Source organism: Pangasianodon hypophthalmus, chromosome 10 (assembly GCF_027358585.1).
Source record: "Pangasianodon hypophthalmus isolate fPanHyp1 chromosome 10, fPanHyp1.pri, whole genome shotgun sequence".
NCBI classification, from domain to species: Eukaryota; Metazoa; Chordata; class Actinopteri; order Siluriformes; family Pangasiidae; genus Pangasianodon; species Pangasianodon hypophthalmus.
The window spans coordinates 18741050-18756679 of record NC_069719.1 but is presented as its reverse complement, the minus strand read 5'-3'; the positions used below and the strand labels follow the sequence as shown (position 1 = coordinate 18756679).

General features: G+C 37.8%; 2 protein-coding genes across 6 annotated transcripts in view; both read left to right on the top strand.

Annotated features, from left to right (window-relative positions):
- The first annotated feature begins 1169 nt into the window (after window positions 1-1169).
- On the top strand, window positions 1170-7223 carry pkdccb (protein kinase domain containing, cytoplasmic b). Its single transcript, XM_026934266.3, has 7 exons — window positions 1170-1872; window positions 3217-3333; window positions 4119-4390; window positions 4700-4779; window positions 4888-4995; window positions 5929-6105; window positions 6487-7223. The coding sequence occupies exons 1-7, from the start codon at window positions 1342-1344 to the stop codon at window positions 6588-6590; spliced, it is 1389 nt and encodes a 462-aa protein (XP_026790067.2). The 5' UTR covers window positions 1170-1341; the 3' UTR covers window positions 6591-7223.
- A 7283-nt stretch (window positions 7224-14506) lies between these two features.
- Window positions 14507-15630, top strand: part of eml1 (EMAP like 1) — a 53061-nt gene continuing 51937 nt past the window's right edge. For 3 of the 5 annotated variants that reach the window (XM_026933851.3, XM_053237511.1, XM_026933850.3), the window contains exon 1: window positions 14508-14674. In XM_026933851.3, the coding sequence (XP_026789652.2) occupies window positions 14644-14674 (31 nt within the window). In that variant the 5' untranslated portion in view covers window positions 14508-14643. Of the gene's footprint in view, window positions 14675-15630 lie in introns of all 5 variants that reach the window. The other 2 variants (XM_053237509.1, XM_026933849.3) reach the window with 1 other exon arrangement.

Here is a 15630-nt window from a genome sequence, read left to right as displayed (position 1 = left end):
CTGAAATACAGCTCAGTGTGTCCGTTCCTTTCAGAAAACCTCTTTTAAAGATGAAGTGAGGGTGTCCAACCTGTCTGCTGGAGTGTATAAGTTCAGGCTGACTGTCACAGACAACGCTGGCCAGTCTGACTCAGCAGAGGTCACTGTCTTGTCCTCACACCTGAGCAGTCACACTGTGAGTATTTGTCTTAACATAAACCTCCTACAAGCTCTCGTCACAGTTTGATATTGACTGAGTTCAGTCAGTTTATGCTGTGTTGATTAACATTACCCTTTCATGCCTACTATCCTCACTCATGGACAGTCAATTTAAGGTGCTTTTTAAAAATATAGTCTAGGAAAATATAAGATGTAAATTACCTCCAAATCACGTTAGAGCATTACTGTAAATTAACGTAAATTTCTGTAGCTCTAGACTCTAGAATATTTGCTGTTCTCAATATTTCTACAGAAAAAAATTAAAGAAAAAACATTCAAAAGTAAATGGATTAAAAGTAAATGGATTGTCGATGATTTAAAAAAGAGACTAAAACAGTATGCCTGAAATAAATCTAAAAATGTAAATCTTATAATGTCTAATATTTTTAACATTTACATCTCAAATATGTAATGCTGAAGACAAAAAACTCTGAAAATATGATTTCTGAAAATACAAAATTTACAGTTCATGACACAAAGAGGTCAAAAAAGGGGGGGGGTCTTTTCTCCTTTTTCTCCTTTTTTACCTCTTTGTGTCATGAACTGTAAATTTTGTATTTTCAGAAATGATATTTTCAGAGTTTTTTTACATATTTGAGATGTAAATGTTAAAAATATTAGACATTATAAGATTTACATTTTTAGAGTTATTTCAGGCATACTGTTTTAGCCTCTTTTTTTTTAACCCATGGACAAACCATATACTTTTTAATATTTGATTAGAATCAAAATTCATACATCATGCAATTTTAAGCTTAAAAAAAAAGACTAAAGAATCTTTATCTAAATCATGCATGAATTAGAAGGGTTTCCATTCGTGTTTAAACATTATAGAATAATAATGTATAATTTTACAGTCTGTGTATATAGAGATCTGTGTAATAATGACTGATTAAAACAAACAAAAAAAAAAAACAGCATCATTTTTGGGCACGTGCGCTGTATTTGTGTAGGCAGATCTCTTGACCGTGGGAGGGGCGAACAAAGACGGCCACGCCTACTGGGCGTTTCTCTAATCTACTGCCACAATGAGGGAACCCGTGATCACAGTAAACACACAGCTACTAGACTGAGAAGCATGAGCGTACTGAATAGGGGTAATCCTAGCAGTGAGTATATAACGCGAATAACTAACTGCTGGTCATGTCTTCAACGAGAAAACAGTATTTTGCCGTTTGTTGTCTGGCTTTGATGATTGTTTGCTTAACGGTTGTGATGAAGAAATGGCACTTCGGGCTCAGAGGGGATTTGGGGGATGCTGCTCTGAACACGGGCTTGACTCCGCTACGTGGTGCATTACTTCAGCACATAAGAGACAGACAGCAGGAGATTGCTCCGTTTTACACCTTAAATCATAGGCATCGATCATTAGAAGTACAAGCGACTTTTCCCCACGCAGATCTGCAGGCTTCGGGAGCAGAGATTGGATGCAGTGATCTGAGCGGCTTGACAGTTGTGGACTTTCTTGGCGCCGGTTACACAAAAATGGTGTTGAAAGTCGTTTTAGCGCAGGGTGTAGAAGTGGCGCTGAAAACCGTCAACAATCAGGGGACAGACATGAGATCTTGTTTGGAGGATTTCAGGGATCCACAGGGCTGCCAGGACCTCGTGTCCTTCAAACTGAGAAAAGAGATCATCCTGCTGCAGAGACTACAGCACCCTAACATTGTAAAGGTAATCCCTTCTAAACACTAACAGCCTAAGGAGTAACTTTTATAGGCTGTCAGAGATAAGAACTGTTTGTTACTGATAGGTTACATGAAAACTAACCAGTTATAATAACACACATTACACTGTTAATAATCTAGGAAGTATTATGTAAATACATATGCATATCTCTTTATTTATACAGCTGTATATAGAGTAAATAATGCACAAATCTATACATAAATCTTCTGTTCCAGATTCATACACATTATTATTTTTTTTATTGTTAAGTCTTACTATTTAAATGTTTTCTGTTCTCATGTCAGATATCTACAGTATGTATGTACGCATGTATGTACCAAGAGCACCTTAAAAAACCACAACAGATTCCTTGTGTGTCTGCGCACACACTTGGCGAATAAAGCTAATTCTGAATTCTGAATCTGATTGGTCAGAAGGTGTTGATTACTTTTCTGTAACAGCACAGCTCTGACACGCTTATTCTCACAGCTCATCCACAGAGACTTGGATGACATGGCAGATGATCTACATCATCTAAAGCTAATAATAAACAGATAAAACGCGTGTTGCTATATGAAAAAAAATTTACAATAATGTGGTGATAATTTCTGGAAGGAGATGTTTATTTAACATTTATGGATGTCTCGTCTCCAGCGCCAGTTTTTTAGTAACATGACAAGTTGATATATATTTTTTTTTTTTTTGGTCTTATGACAAAAAGTCCAAGAACAAACTAGGCGCTGGTGAAGGAATGACTGTCTGTAGCTGTTATAATGTAAGTGATAACAGGAACTAACTTGGCTGATGGATGTTCCACAACATTAAGTGTTACTCTAAACGGTTAAAAAGCATGATGCGTTATTTGCTAATCAATTAAACATTGGAATCTTTGACAGACTGTTGTGGAATAAGAGGAATAAAACGCTTCAAGACTTTTTTGTGTGGTAACTTGTCATAGGATCCTGATTATTTTCTCGTAACAGCATGCCTTATTGGCTGGGCAGTTAACATACAGAAAACAGATTTACGACTGTTACTATCTACAGTCCATTACTGATTTTCAGCCAGTGTCAGACAGAAGAATAGCAATTTGCCTTAAACTGATCAGCACTAAGTGTCTATTTTTGTATCACCTGTCATTTTCTGCTGCTCACTATCCCCTGCACATTTAATTCACTACTATTCATTAAAAAAAATAATAAAAAAAAATCCATTTTAAGCTCATTTAGAAACACACACTCTAGTTTTAGAAAGCTTTCTCATTCTAAAGCCTGTGTGCTGCTAATGTGAGTTGTAGAATTAAAGTACCACCCTGTGGTTCTAAATGATTGTCGTGTTTTGTGGTTACAGCTGAAAGGTCAGTGCCAGGACAGTGCCCTGGTGGGTGGCATCACAGCAGTGCTGGAGCAGGGAACCCCAGTACAGATGATTCAGCTCCTGCAGAGCCCCTGGGAAGAGCGCTTTCGGGTAAGAACCTCGACTCGACCACCTCCCCCCTACCTCCTGTGGAGTGTTAATCAGGAGTTTCCCACCCACAGCCCCCCACAGGGCATACCTGGGGCAGGGGGTGGAAGAAAATTCTCTGGTTTAACTGAAGCCCTATCTCCAAACCATCTGAGCCTGATCAAATACTCAGAGGGACAGATGTCCGTCTCAAATATCTTGGCTAGCTGTGAAACTGAGCAGTATCTGGCCGTTTGTGGTACAGACAGAGGATCTGATATCCGGCTCCAGGAAAGGAGAAGTGGTTTATTGAAGTACTTGGCTCACTAGGCAGGTGCAGAGTGTCGGTGCTCTTTGATTTTTTAACAGGTTTTCAGGAGAAATGGTTCTACCTGGAGGGGCTGTAGAATTGCGAGTCGGTTCAGTGAATATACTGAACTGCTAGTAATACAAAGTCCATCTCTGTTATTACAGTGTTCAGCTCCTCCATTGTGATAAAACACAAAAGACTGACATAATACATTTGTTGTTCCCTACAGGCTTTTCAAATAATCGTGTAGCTCATATGGCTGCCCATTAGCTCTTGGACATGGTTATGATTACAGAAGTGCAGATTTGTGCTAAGCCACTAGTACTGTGATCATCTCACTTTGCATATTTTACTGCTTCGGCTCAATATCTCACTCATCACAAGCAAATAATCATCTATTAAGAGGAAATAGATGTCTGCATGCTTAACTATAATGCTAGTTATATTGTCAGTGTTCTGACAGATTTCTTATAAAAGCTCTGATCTCTCCACACTGCAGGTGTGTCTCGGCTTGGTCAGGCTTCTTCACTATCTGTCGCTTTCTCCTCTGGGCTCTGTGGCTTTGCTGGACTTCCAGCCTCGTCAGTTCATCATGGTGTCTGGCGAGCTCAAGCTGACCGATCTGGATGATGCCATTGTAACAGAGACACAATGCAGGACAAGTTCAGATTGTGTGCTGGAGTTTCCACTGCGCAACTTCACCTTCCCGTGCTCGGGCAGCGGAGTGTGCCAAGGCCTCAACGAGATGAGGAACCTCTACAATGCTTACAGGTGAGTGTGGCCCACGTTCCATGTTTATGGTCATCGCTGGATGATATAGAGTTTGCTCTACAAGTATCTGCCAGAGTTGGTGTGTTTGGGAGTTTTATGGCCAACGTTCTACCAACAACAACCCTACCAACCTAGTGTGCTTGTTCTGATTATCAGTTTTGTCGAGATGTAATTGGGCATCAGGTAAAGCATATTGTTTGGATAGCTTATTATTGTGTGTATTAGTATGCTTTATGGCTGACTGTCAAAAGACATGCTGTTCTAAGGAGGATTTCATTATTCAGGATTGTCTCTGCTGTATGTCTCCAGATATTTCTTCATCTATCTACTGCCTCATCAGGCTCCAACAATTCTGAAACCTCTTGTGGATCAGATAATGAATACAACAGGTGAGCAGTCTCTCTTAGTGTGTGGTTTCAGTCATCATAACAACATGTCTTTATTGGCGGATAACTCATCTACTTCTATTGTATCGCTAATGCTGGTGTTTGCCATAGGGGAACTGAGACACAGTGTTAACAAAACACTAGAGGCTTTTGAAGAAGTCTTGCATGTATACAAATCTGGGCTGCATCTACAGAACATGCCTTCATCTGTAATTAAAGGTAAGACTGTATTAAATGTTATCCTCTTGTATCATTCATTAATCATATTTTTTATCCATGGTTTACAGTCCCAAACATGCTGGCTCATGCAGAGTTTCTTGCAACTAGAATTAAAACACATTTCTTATATACCGCACACAGATTACATAAAACTCTCTTTATGATTTTAGTTCAACTGAAATGTGCTTTCTGGGTTTCTTTGCTGACATTTTGGCAATGAAAATTAAATACACATGAATATTTCTCAGTTTTTTTTAGACAAATACAGTCGCTGAATGTGAATACATTTCAGGAGACTGTTAAAGCAACACAGAATATGATGTGTGCTAGTTTTAATGTCAAAAACATAACTCAAACAGCACCTTCAAGCAGATGTGCGAACTGTCATAAAAAGAAACCTTGTAACTTAATCTGTCTTCAAGCGCTGGTGAAATAGTGATGTCCCCTGCAGGACATTGGGTTTCTCTCTCTCTCTCTCTCTCTCTCTCTCTCTACTGAGCCTGAGCTTTGACATCCATAAATCATCCACATAGACAGAGTTCAGCAGCACTGAGGTGTAAAAAGACCTTCAAAATGTTATGTCCGAACAAGTTTGCTACAGCTCTTGTGAAATATTTTGACACATTTTGAACACTTGTGTAATTTGTTAAGCAGCTTTTTTTGTCAGTTTGTCAGTAGTACAGAGCTCCTTGTGTGGTGTTTGTCTCTGTCTCTGTCACACACATACATACATGCATACATTTAACTAGGTCTCATATTTACCCACGTCTCATATGAAGTCAAAGGAATGTCTTTAAGTAACACAACACTCTGACACCTCTTGCTGAGAGTGTGAAAGTGTGAGATATCTGCTGATTTTATATACACCAAACACATTAATGTTTTTTTTTGGCAAGTTTAAACACTGACATAGTTTTCCTCTCATCTGCATAGACTATGCTGTGCTGAAAGGCATGGGTACATCTGGAAATAAGGAGTACAAGTGCTGGCCTTCCTACAACCATCAAGGATGCATGCTGTCTGTGCACAGTGCTGCAGAGGCTGCCCACATCTGCAACACTCACCCACAATGCACCAGTTTCTCCCTCAGTGACCAAAAGACATGGACAGGTTAGCATTTCTCTCATATGAGTAATGAATAACAGTTACACAGTGAGTCATTCCTACAAAACCCAAACCAAATGTACTGTCTGCTTTGAAATAAGCATTACAATTACACCTGGACTAACATGGAGCATGACGAAGTTGCAAATGATTCTGAATGTAATATTGAGTAATGTTAAGCTTTATAAATTCAGCATGTGAATTCTACCACCGCTGTCTCACGTTATGCATACATTAGCATCCCAATGCTCAGTTTTTTAATGTGTTTGGATGGCTTTCAGCACAGCTTCCACTATTCATTATGATAAAAAATAAAAGATTCTGAGCACATTTTGATTAAGTGTGTGTTCCTAAGCATATACGCTCTTTGCCTTTACTTGTCTGCAGGTCGACTTCTTGCCTCATTCAGAAGTGGCTTCAGTCATCTGGTTCCAGATGTGAGCTCGACAGTCTACGTGAGGACGGCCAAAGCCTCGGCAGCTACTCTGTAAGAGGGGGAAATAGAGAGCGAGACAGAAAGAGAGATGCTGTGGGGGAGGGAGAACTATGAAGTGAATGAACGAGATGTATTTATAGGCATCACACTCAAAAGACTGTTTGATCTGCCTGCCAATGCTGCACGCTGCCAAGAAACGTCTAAAAGGATTTCCCTTCAGGTATAATTACCTCTCCTTACACAAAAAGAAACACCCAGCCCTCTGTTTTTTGCCTTGTGCTGTTGTGTTTGTATGGCACAGTCCAATGAAAGGATATTGAGCCTATTCTATACAAGCTCTTACACAGATTTACTTTGATGTTAATGGAGCCAGCAGTTCTGCGGCGTTGTGCTGCATGCTGGTATGCCTTAAACACAGTGTTGCAACAGGCAAGGAAAAAAGTACTGAAATTACAGCTGTGTAGGAGCTGAGCTGTAGTTCTACAACTGAATAGCTGTTTAGGATCACTTTACTGATCACTGCAGTTCATTTTTATTGTAGTTTATTGTTATTGTACATTTTCATCCAGTGGATGTGATTGATTTAGTTGTTCTTTCAGAGAAAGAGTTACTGTTATTTGACATTTTTGACATGTTGTGCAGTATGTTTTTGTGTTGAAAGAAATTAATAAAAGTGTTTTGTTTTGTAGCTTCTTTTCTCAGGTTATTTAATAGGAAAGTCTTACGTGTGATGTTAATACTCTTCCCTTCTTCACTTTTAAAAGCAGCCACTCTGCATTGTGTGTTCTCCCCTACCTTCAGTCTGTCAATGGAGAGCCTTGCAGCATACTGTGCCCCGCAAAGTTTACACAAAACCTTTCCAGTGCATACTAATTAATCACTTGCGGGGTCATTATGGTTTAATTATTACATGTAAATGCTCCTTGTTTGGAGCCCTTTTCTCATGGAGAGACCCGAAAAACAAAAGCGCATTAAGAACAATTAAAGTAAATCTGCCGTTAGCACAAGAATGGTTGAGCCATCTGGCTCTCCATTCAGGAGTGCTATTTTAGATATGCACAGATAAGCAGGGTTGCTCCATGCTGCTGCCCAGGACTAATGTGGAGCTCATTGCTCCCCCCCTGCATTCCCTGTCCTGTGGTTTCATGAGCTCTGATAAGATTTCTTGAAATTATCCTGAATTATCCGACACATTGAAAATAAGGACTTGAATAATCAGCAGTAATGGAACTCACCTGAGGGCAGGGGATGTCCATCTGTCATACCACTCCAAAACAATATTCAAAAAAAGTTTTCTGGTAGCACAAAAAAAAAAACACCAATTCTTGTGGTTTTGTTAACATCCTAAAAAGGCACCAAAAGCTAAGGTTTTAAAATAGCCTGTTATATTCCTTCCTGTAACGTAAATTCTTGACCACAGTGTTTTTCTTGACTTAATGTTTGAAAAGAAAACAAACAAAGCTATAGCTTCTGCAGCCCTGATGAGATTACAGTAAGCTCTAGCTTTTTACACCCAATATTAGAAAATGAATAGAGAATGTATATAGAAAAAGGAAATTGTACTTAATTTTAGACTACCCTAAATGTGTGCTTGTTTACTCACCAACTAAGTTATGAGACAATTCCATAAAATATTAAAAAATGTTAAGCTATAAATTTCCAATTACGTTCCTGCAATGCTCTACAAACGTAATATGTATAATAATGGTTCAAGTTAATGTTGCTCAGATAATATTCCTGTTTAGACAAAAACTAATGTGAGTGTTAAGTTAACTAAAAATGTTGTAGGAATGTAGAAAACCTAACAGATTGAATGTTTAAACAACCAAAAATTAGTAGAACCGTAAGCTTGTTAGCTGGGTGGCAAGTAAAACAAATACTTAAAACAAAATTTCTAGGTTATTTTAAAAGCAAGGAAATGCAGAAAGAGGTTCTTTTCTGTCTCTTCGAGGGTCACAGTGGGCTTCTGTTCCTCTGGGTTAAACCTTCAGCTTGGTACTAGTCTGATTGTGAATGGGATTGTTATTGCACCCCACTCTACTCTCCATACTGTGTCTTTAGTTTCATGTTTCACTTGAGCAGTTTCCATGATTTTTATTCACAATCTCCATCTGGAAATGATATGTAAAAGCAAGTCAGAGCCGTTGGCTTGGGATTATGTCAAGGGGCATTAGTGCCTGTAGATACTGCTGGTTCAAGCTGCACTTGGGTGCCCAAAAAATTCTAGGAGATCTTAAGGGGCAAAGAATGGACTTAGTAGTCTCAGTGCTGTTTCAAACCATTTAGTTATTCATAAATGCAAGTTTATGCATGTAAGGGTCAGAGAATAATCATAATATGTGCCAACAAATACATTTCATATATGACCCCAGCTGCCTGTTGCTTAATGCTAAATGGGTTCATGTGCTTTCAAATGCATCCAGAATCTCACACAAGTATTGGGATCTCAGATGTTCTCCACCACACGAGAACATAGTATCAGATCAGTGTTTTCATTCTTAAGTAACCCCCCTCTCTTTCCTTGCCTCGTTCTCCTCAAACAACCATGGCGCATTCATCATGGAGTATGATTTCCTTTTTGTACGATCTTAAGAGTATAATACAAGAATAGACAGCTTACATAGCTTGCTTTGCTCAGTTCTAACACTGAATATTTTCTACACAAACCTCGTAAACTATTTTAAGCTCAAGCACAATTCTATTGCTTACTGTGAAAAGTCAATAGTCCTTAAACAGAGAATTTTCTAGGATATTTGAAGAGTAAGAAAATGCAGAGATGGAGTAGAGAAGAATTCTTTCTACTCTACCTCCTGATGGTCACAGTGGGCTTCTGTTCCTCTGGGTTAAACCATCAGCTGGGTACTAGTGTGATAGTGAATGGAATTGTTATTGCACCCCACTCAGTACCCTCCATTCTGTTTCTTTAGTTTCCAGTTTCAACCAAAGTGTTTCCATCGTTTTTATTTCTGACCGCCATCTGGAAATGATATGTAGGCAAAAACAAGCCAGTGCTGTCAGCCTGAGAACCCGTCAAGGGGCATTACTGCCTATGGACACTGTTGTTTTAAGCTGCACTTGGGGCCCCAAATGTAAAGAACTTATGGTTCCTAAAGAGCAAACAGTCGACTTCTCTGTCTCACTACTGGCTTGAGCATTTTAGATAATTACAGTCTATTCTGCAAGATGTTTCACTGCTGAAGCTTCTTTGCTTATACACATACTCCTAAATTTTAGAGCATGATCATAGCATGTGCTGACAGCCACATTCATGATATATGCCTCCGGGAGGTCTGAACTTTCTGCTAGTAGCCTTCTTCATGTTAAACCTAAGGATTAATGTGTTTTAAGAGTCTTGCCCCCCCTGAACACACATCAGAGTTTACTCTCAGATCAGCTTTTTGCATTTGAAGGTAACTCCTGCTTCTCCTTTCCCCTCCTCCTCTTCAAACAACCCAGGCTCATTCATCACAGCGTGTTCACCAGGACTTCATTCCATCGCCATGGCCTGACACACAGTTTCTGTAAATCATCTTCCGTCTGGCTGGTCGTTCTGCTGCCCGAGGGCCGGACAGGCAGGGTTTGAGTTCAGAGACGAAGGGAAGGGGGGAAGGGTAGAAAGAACTACATTCTTGCCAAAAAGCTCTCCAAGCCTTTTGTTTCTGAAGATCTGTTAACCTCATGACTAGTTAAAAGCTAGTTTAGTGTTAACTATGTTGCTTCGGTGAGGTTTTTCTTTCTTTTTTTAATTCAAACCATTGGTCAGTTTTATTGGCATTTTTTGTCATGCTTTGCACAAATTTAGTGAAATTCACATATGTGTATCAATTTATTTACATGTTTGTTTAGTCATTAAGTGGATGTTTTTTATCCATAGTGAAAGAAATTGACAATATGTATACATAATCTACAAAGATTCACTTACATTTACCACAAAAGAACATCCTAGAATAAGCTAAGTGCTAGAAGCTAAGTTTTCCATTTATCTTCTATAGGTGCATCGGCATGGCCAAGAACATACACCTATACATGTATTCATTGTATCGTATGCTCTCTGAGGAACAGCCTGAAGATGGAGGTGTTGGAAATAATAATGGAAGGAGTTTAGACATGGAGCAATTCAGTATCAGATGCACTACAAAACTTGACATCTTGGCCGTAGCATGGGACTGAGCTGTTTGAGGTCTGAAAAGCAAATATAAGCGTTTCAAATTCAATGCTTTCTACTACAGGACTCAGTGCAGTTACCACAATATGCAAGAAAACATTTAAAGGTTAAAGCCCAAGTGAGGAGCAGAGCTTTGGATCCTTTGTAAAGGAAAACCATCCAGAAGAAGACAGTGATGACGACGATGACCTTAAATTACTCTAATGCTTGTTATATAAACAAAATTCTTTATTGGTTTTTTACAAACCATTTTAAAAATACGTACAGCAATTCAATAGTTGTCTTTTGTGTTTCTTTACTTAAAGTGTGAAACCAGATTTTGTTTGGTTTGTGGATAAACTGAGATCTGGCATCATAAATGTGTGCTGTGATCTTATTGCCACAATTAAGACAGAAATTTGTCAGCTTAAAGTCTATGATGTAATTAGCAAATTGCCTCAATGGCCATAAAACAGTTAAGGAATCATTGAGGAGGCTGTTAAATTTAGCACCATTAAGACTTCATTACCCTTGATCACTAGAACAGGGCTGGCAATTGCTCTTAAGAATACCAATTAAATGCCAATCATGGATTTAACATGCTGTTACTACTGCATGTATTAATGATTCATTGTGGGAAGTCCATAATGGATGTTGGATAGTCTAAGTGTCCTTGCTGTTAACATTTTTCCCAACACCTTAGCTGGGGTGAAACATATTTTTATTTTCTTTAGTACGAGACATTTTTTTTATCAAAATCTAATAGTGAAATTAGGTACAGTGTTTGTGTTTTGGGTGTGGTAATATTTCATTTTTAGTGATCTGCAAATGAAAATAGCCCAGCTTGGGACTGGGCTTACTGCAGAAGGGTTGGAAGAGGTTACGTTTAGAGAAAGCATGTCCTCTGTAAACCTTTCTGCAAACAGGATCAAAGTGAGCTATGGAGGTAGGGGTCCCAGAGGGTCTGAAGTGCTCATGCTGAGCCTGGGAGAAAGCTAAGCTCACACGATTGACAGAGGCCTGAAAATCACTCAATGCCGAACTCTCACAAGGCCAAATTGATTACTCAAGAAAGTAATCAGTCTACAAGCTGGGATTACTAAACAACCAAATGAACAGAGGCTGCTATGACTTGATGACCAGGCCTAAAGTTTTTTTCAGTTTACTGCCTGGGAAGCACACCAACATGAGCACAGAAATAGCAAGGCCTGTAAGAGACCAAACACCTCTGCAATGCAATCGATCTTAAGCGTGGCATTCACAGCACACAGCAAAATAAGCAGTCTTGGCTACACAGCAAATAAATATGAAACTGTAACATATATCGATAAATCAATAACAGCGTAAAAAAAGCAGAAAATTAAACGCAGGCAGAGGTCTGCATGTTGTATCAAAAGAATTGTTACCAGATGTGTTTGAGGCCTAAAGGATTAGGCTATGTAATATAAGCAGACTGCAGTGGGCAAGACTGAATACTTATAGCAGCACTATTTGTTCACTATTTCGGTGTATTTTTCTTATTTCAGCTTATAAAATTTTAGATGGTGCTTGGATTTAAACGATCTTAATTAATCCACTAGACTTCCTGACAATAAATAATGTCACGTATCAGCCTGGAAGTACAGGCTAATTTTAATGTAGTGCTCAGGAGCATTACCCTGCAAGAAAACCCTTCTAATGGCTTATTGTAAGCATTTGTGTAGTAAATATTTATTTTATTTTATTATTATTTTAATTATTTATTTTTATAGGTTTTATTGTTTCTTTTGGGGACATCATGGAACAGGTTTCTTTCTTTTACAAGACACTTGGATAGAAACAACAATTTTGGTCATGCCAATAATTTTTATGATTTTTGGATAAATTGCATGTGTATCTCTATACAGTAATAAAAATATCATAACTCAACAGGAAAGTGGTTAATTTCACAATTTCTCTACACTCATGTTCTTTACATTATACTAAACCTAACAACTCCAAAAAACGCTTAGGCTCCACACACGTAGTCATATATCCCTGAAAAGCTTGTTTCCTGACATATCTGGCAATTTGTCTGTCATTTTGATATACACATAAATATACACACATTTTTTTCTTGATCAAACTAGAGTGGAAACAGATTAAACCACATTCTATTTTTAAAACTTTCTTCCCTCAAATTCAGTTAATATCTATATTCTTAAACAAAATCCTGGTTTCTAGATCACCTGCATTCATGAACTTTTACATTGTTCATTTCATAAGTGGAAGGATATCACAGAGACATATTTATATATATATATATGTGTGTGTGTGTGTGTGTGTGTGTGTGTGTGTGTGTGTGTGTGTGTGTGTGTGTGTGTGTGTGTGTGTGCGTGTGTGTGTGTGTATACAGTACAGTCTTAGGCACCCTATTTTCTTTTTGGGACAAACTTTGTTATAAATTTTTCTTTTATGACTTCTACTTTATTGATTCAGTACAAAAACATTTTAGAATCCAAACATTAGTTTTCCAGCACAAAATTAAATGTTACAGAAAAATGTTTGTATGTCAGTAAAGAAAGCAGCATATTACATAAGAGACACTTTTCAGACAGAAAACATAATGAAGGCTGCTGGGTTTCGCTGCAAAAATAAGAAGGTGTGACAGTGAAAGTCTCCAGAAGAACTGTAGCTGGTTCTGCAAGATGCTCAGTAACACTTACAGCTCATTTCCTTATAAAATTGCACAAACTGTACCTGAGACTACTATTTTTTTAAAGCGAAGGATCATAACACCAAATACTGACATTTAACATTTAGTTTCATTATTTTTGAAGGCATCTTTACAGCATTTTTTTGCATGTGCAATATATATATATATATATATATATATATATATATATATATATATATATATATATATATATATATATATATATATATATATATGTGTGTGTGTGTGTTATATACAGTATATAACAGTATACAGTATATATTGTTACAGAATATAATAACAGCACATGGTGTTTTTTGGTTAAACAATAAAAAAATCATTTTACAACAAACTGTTCTGTAAAAGTCCTTCTCTATAGAGTGCAATTATCATTTTAATTCTAATATCCAAAGAGTACATTTTTCGACTAATATCCAAAGAGCAAATTTTTTGTGAAGAATGAAAATTGATTAAAAAAAAATTAGACAATGACATTTACATAAACATTATACAAGTTATGTACAAGTTCCAATACAACAAAATATAAAAAGTAAATATAAATAAAACTATATAAAAAGTAGACCTTGTCTCAATCTGGTAAGGCAGGTTTAAATAATAAATGTGTGAAAATATTTGTGTAAGGATTGATAGGGTTCTTTTCAGGGAGAGGTTTTACAACAGCTCCATCTGGTGGATGTTCAGTAAAGCAGCTGAGCACAGCCCTGTATTCAGCCTGTATCATAACAAAACACCTGGGAGGAAAGAGAAAAGGTATTTTTATTTGCTCTAGATATGATTCTATAAATAATTTATGATAGATTCTGGATTCTCTCCTCTCTGTTTTAAATGGGATATATGGTTGACTTCTCAACAGAACTTATACCACAAACATACATTTCAGACATGCTCTGTAAGTCCTCAGTGTACTTTTCTGGTGGAAAATAATCTCTAAACCCCAGTCAACCCTGAGTGCTCTAATGGGTATTAAAATAGGAGTGATTGCACTCATACTCTGGCACAGTGCCTTCCTGGGGTAAAGGCCCATCAGATTAAATAGACTGAGAAGGGGAAAGGGAGGGGTGTAAACATATTTATCATCCAATAGCAGACAGTCCACCAACGCTGGCTGTGCATTCTTAGCATCCCATGGTCATCGACTGGCCAGAGAGGGCAGGAGCAGTGTCGGTGGTGTCCACAGTCTCTGTGCTCTCTGTGTGCATTGCTTCAGGTACCTTGCATAGGAGACTCACTAATAAACAACCTTCCTGTGAGACATTTCCATTACTGTGCATGATGTCAGACTGCGAGGGACTTGCAATGGGTGAGTGTAGAGTGTCAGAGTAACTTTTTAGGCTTTGTTTTTCACTTTGTTTTTTGGACCCTTTCCATGGGGACAGCTCATACTGCAAAAATTCTGCTCAAAGTGCACAGAGATTTCTGCCTTATATGGCTTCTTTTATTCAATGGTCAATATCATCATAGAACCAGGACACATTTTATAATGTGTATGCCTGTGTGCACATTGAAGTATGAGAGATGTATAATGAGCTCTGTCATACCTTGATGAAAAAAGTGTTATTATCTGCACATTTCAATGCTCACTTAGTCCCTATAGGCTATATTTGATGCATCAGCTAAATACTCTGGTGTCATGTGTCTATTGACTGTGTACTTATAGGTTCAATAAGCACTCATCCAGCAGACAAATGCTGATGGTCTGTTTCCCCACAGATAACATGTGTTGTCTAGGAAAAGCTGATGGTTGCTTTACTGGCAGCACAACAGAAACAATCCGATATAAATAGACTACTCTGCCACTTTCCCTCCTTGTCTGTAGGTCAGTTGCTAATAAATATTTTACCTGCTAATGTGCTGCAGTAGAGGCCTTTGGTGGAAAGCTCATATTTTACTCACTTCATACTATATCTCAGTTTGAAACATGATGTATTGTAAATAGACTATAAAGAGTAAAATCCTTTTTTTGTTTAAAACAAACCATTTTTAACAAAAACCAAGAATAAATTTCAAGCACAATCAGTATCCAAAGCATTTTGTCAAACAATGTGTTTGAGAAAACATAATGTATATTATTATTATTAAAGAAGAGTATCTGTAGTGCATATTACCTGTATGTAGCTTCACCCAAATAACGTGTGCCTGACATGATGGAATTTTCTGGGTTGACTTGTTGTGACTGAATACACTCATATTATCATCAAAGGTCATCTTGTCTCATTTAGTAGTTTTATCCAATCTGTTTGTGTTTTATAGCCAGAG

Coding starts and splice junctions, on each gene's coding strand:
- pkdccb (XM_026934266.3), top strand. CDS start 1,342: ATGTCTTCAACGAGAAAACAGTATTTTGCCGTTTGTTGTCTGGCTTTG. Junction 1,873..3,216: donor AGCACCCTAACATTGTAAAG/GTAATCCCTTCT, acceptor TTGTGGTTACAG/CTGAAAGGTCAGTGCCAGGA. Junction 6,106..6,486: donor TGACCAAAAGACATGGACAG/GTTAGCATTTCT, acceptor ACTTGTCTGCAG/GTCGACTTCTTGCCTCATTC.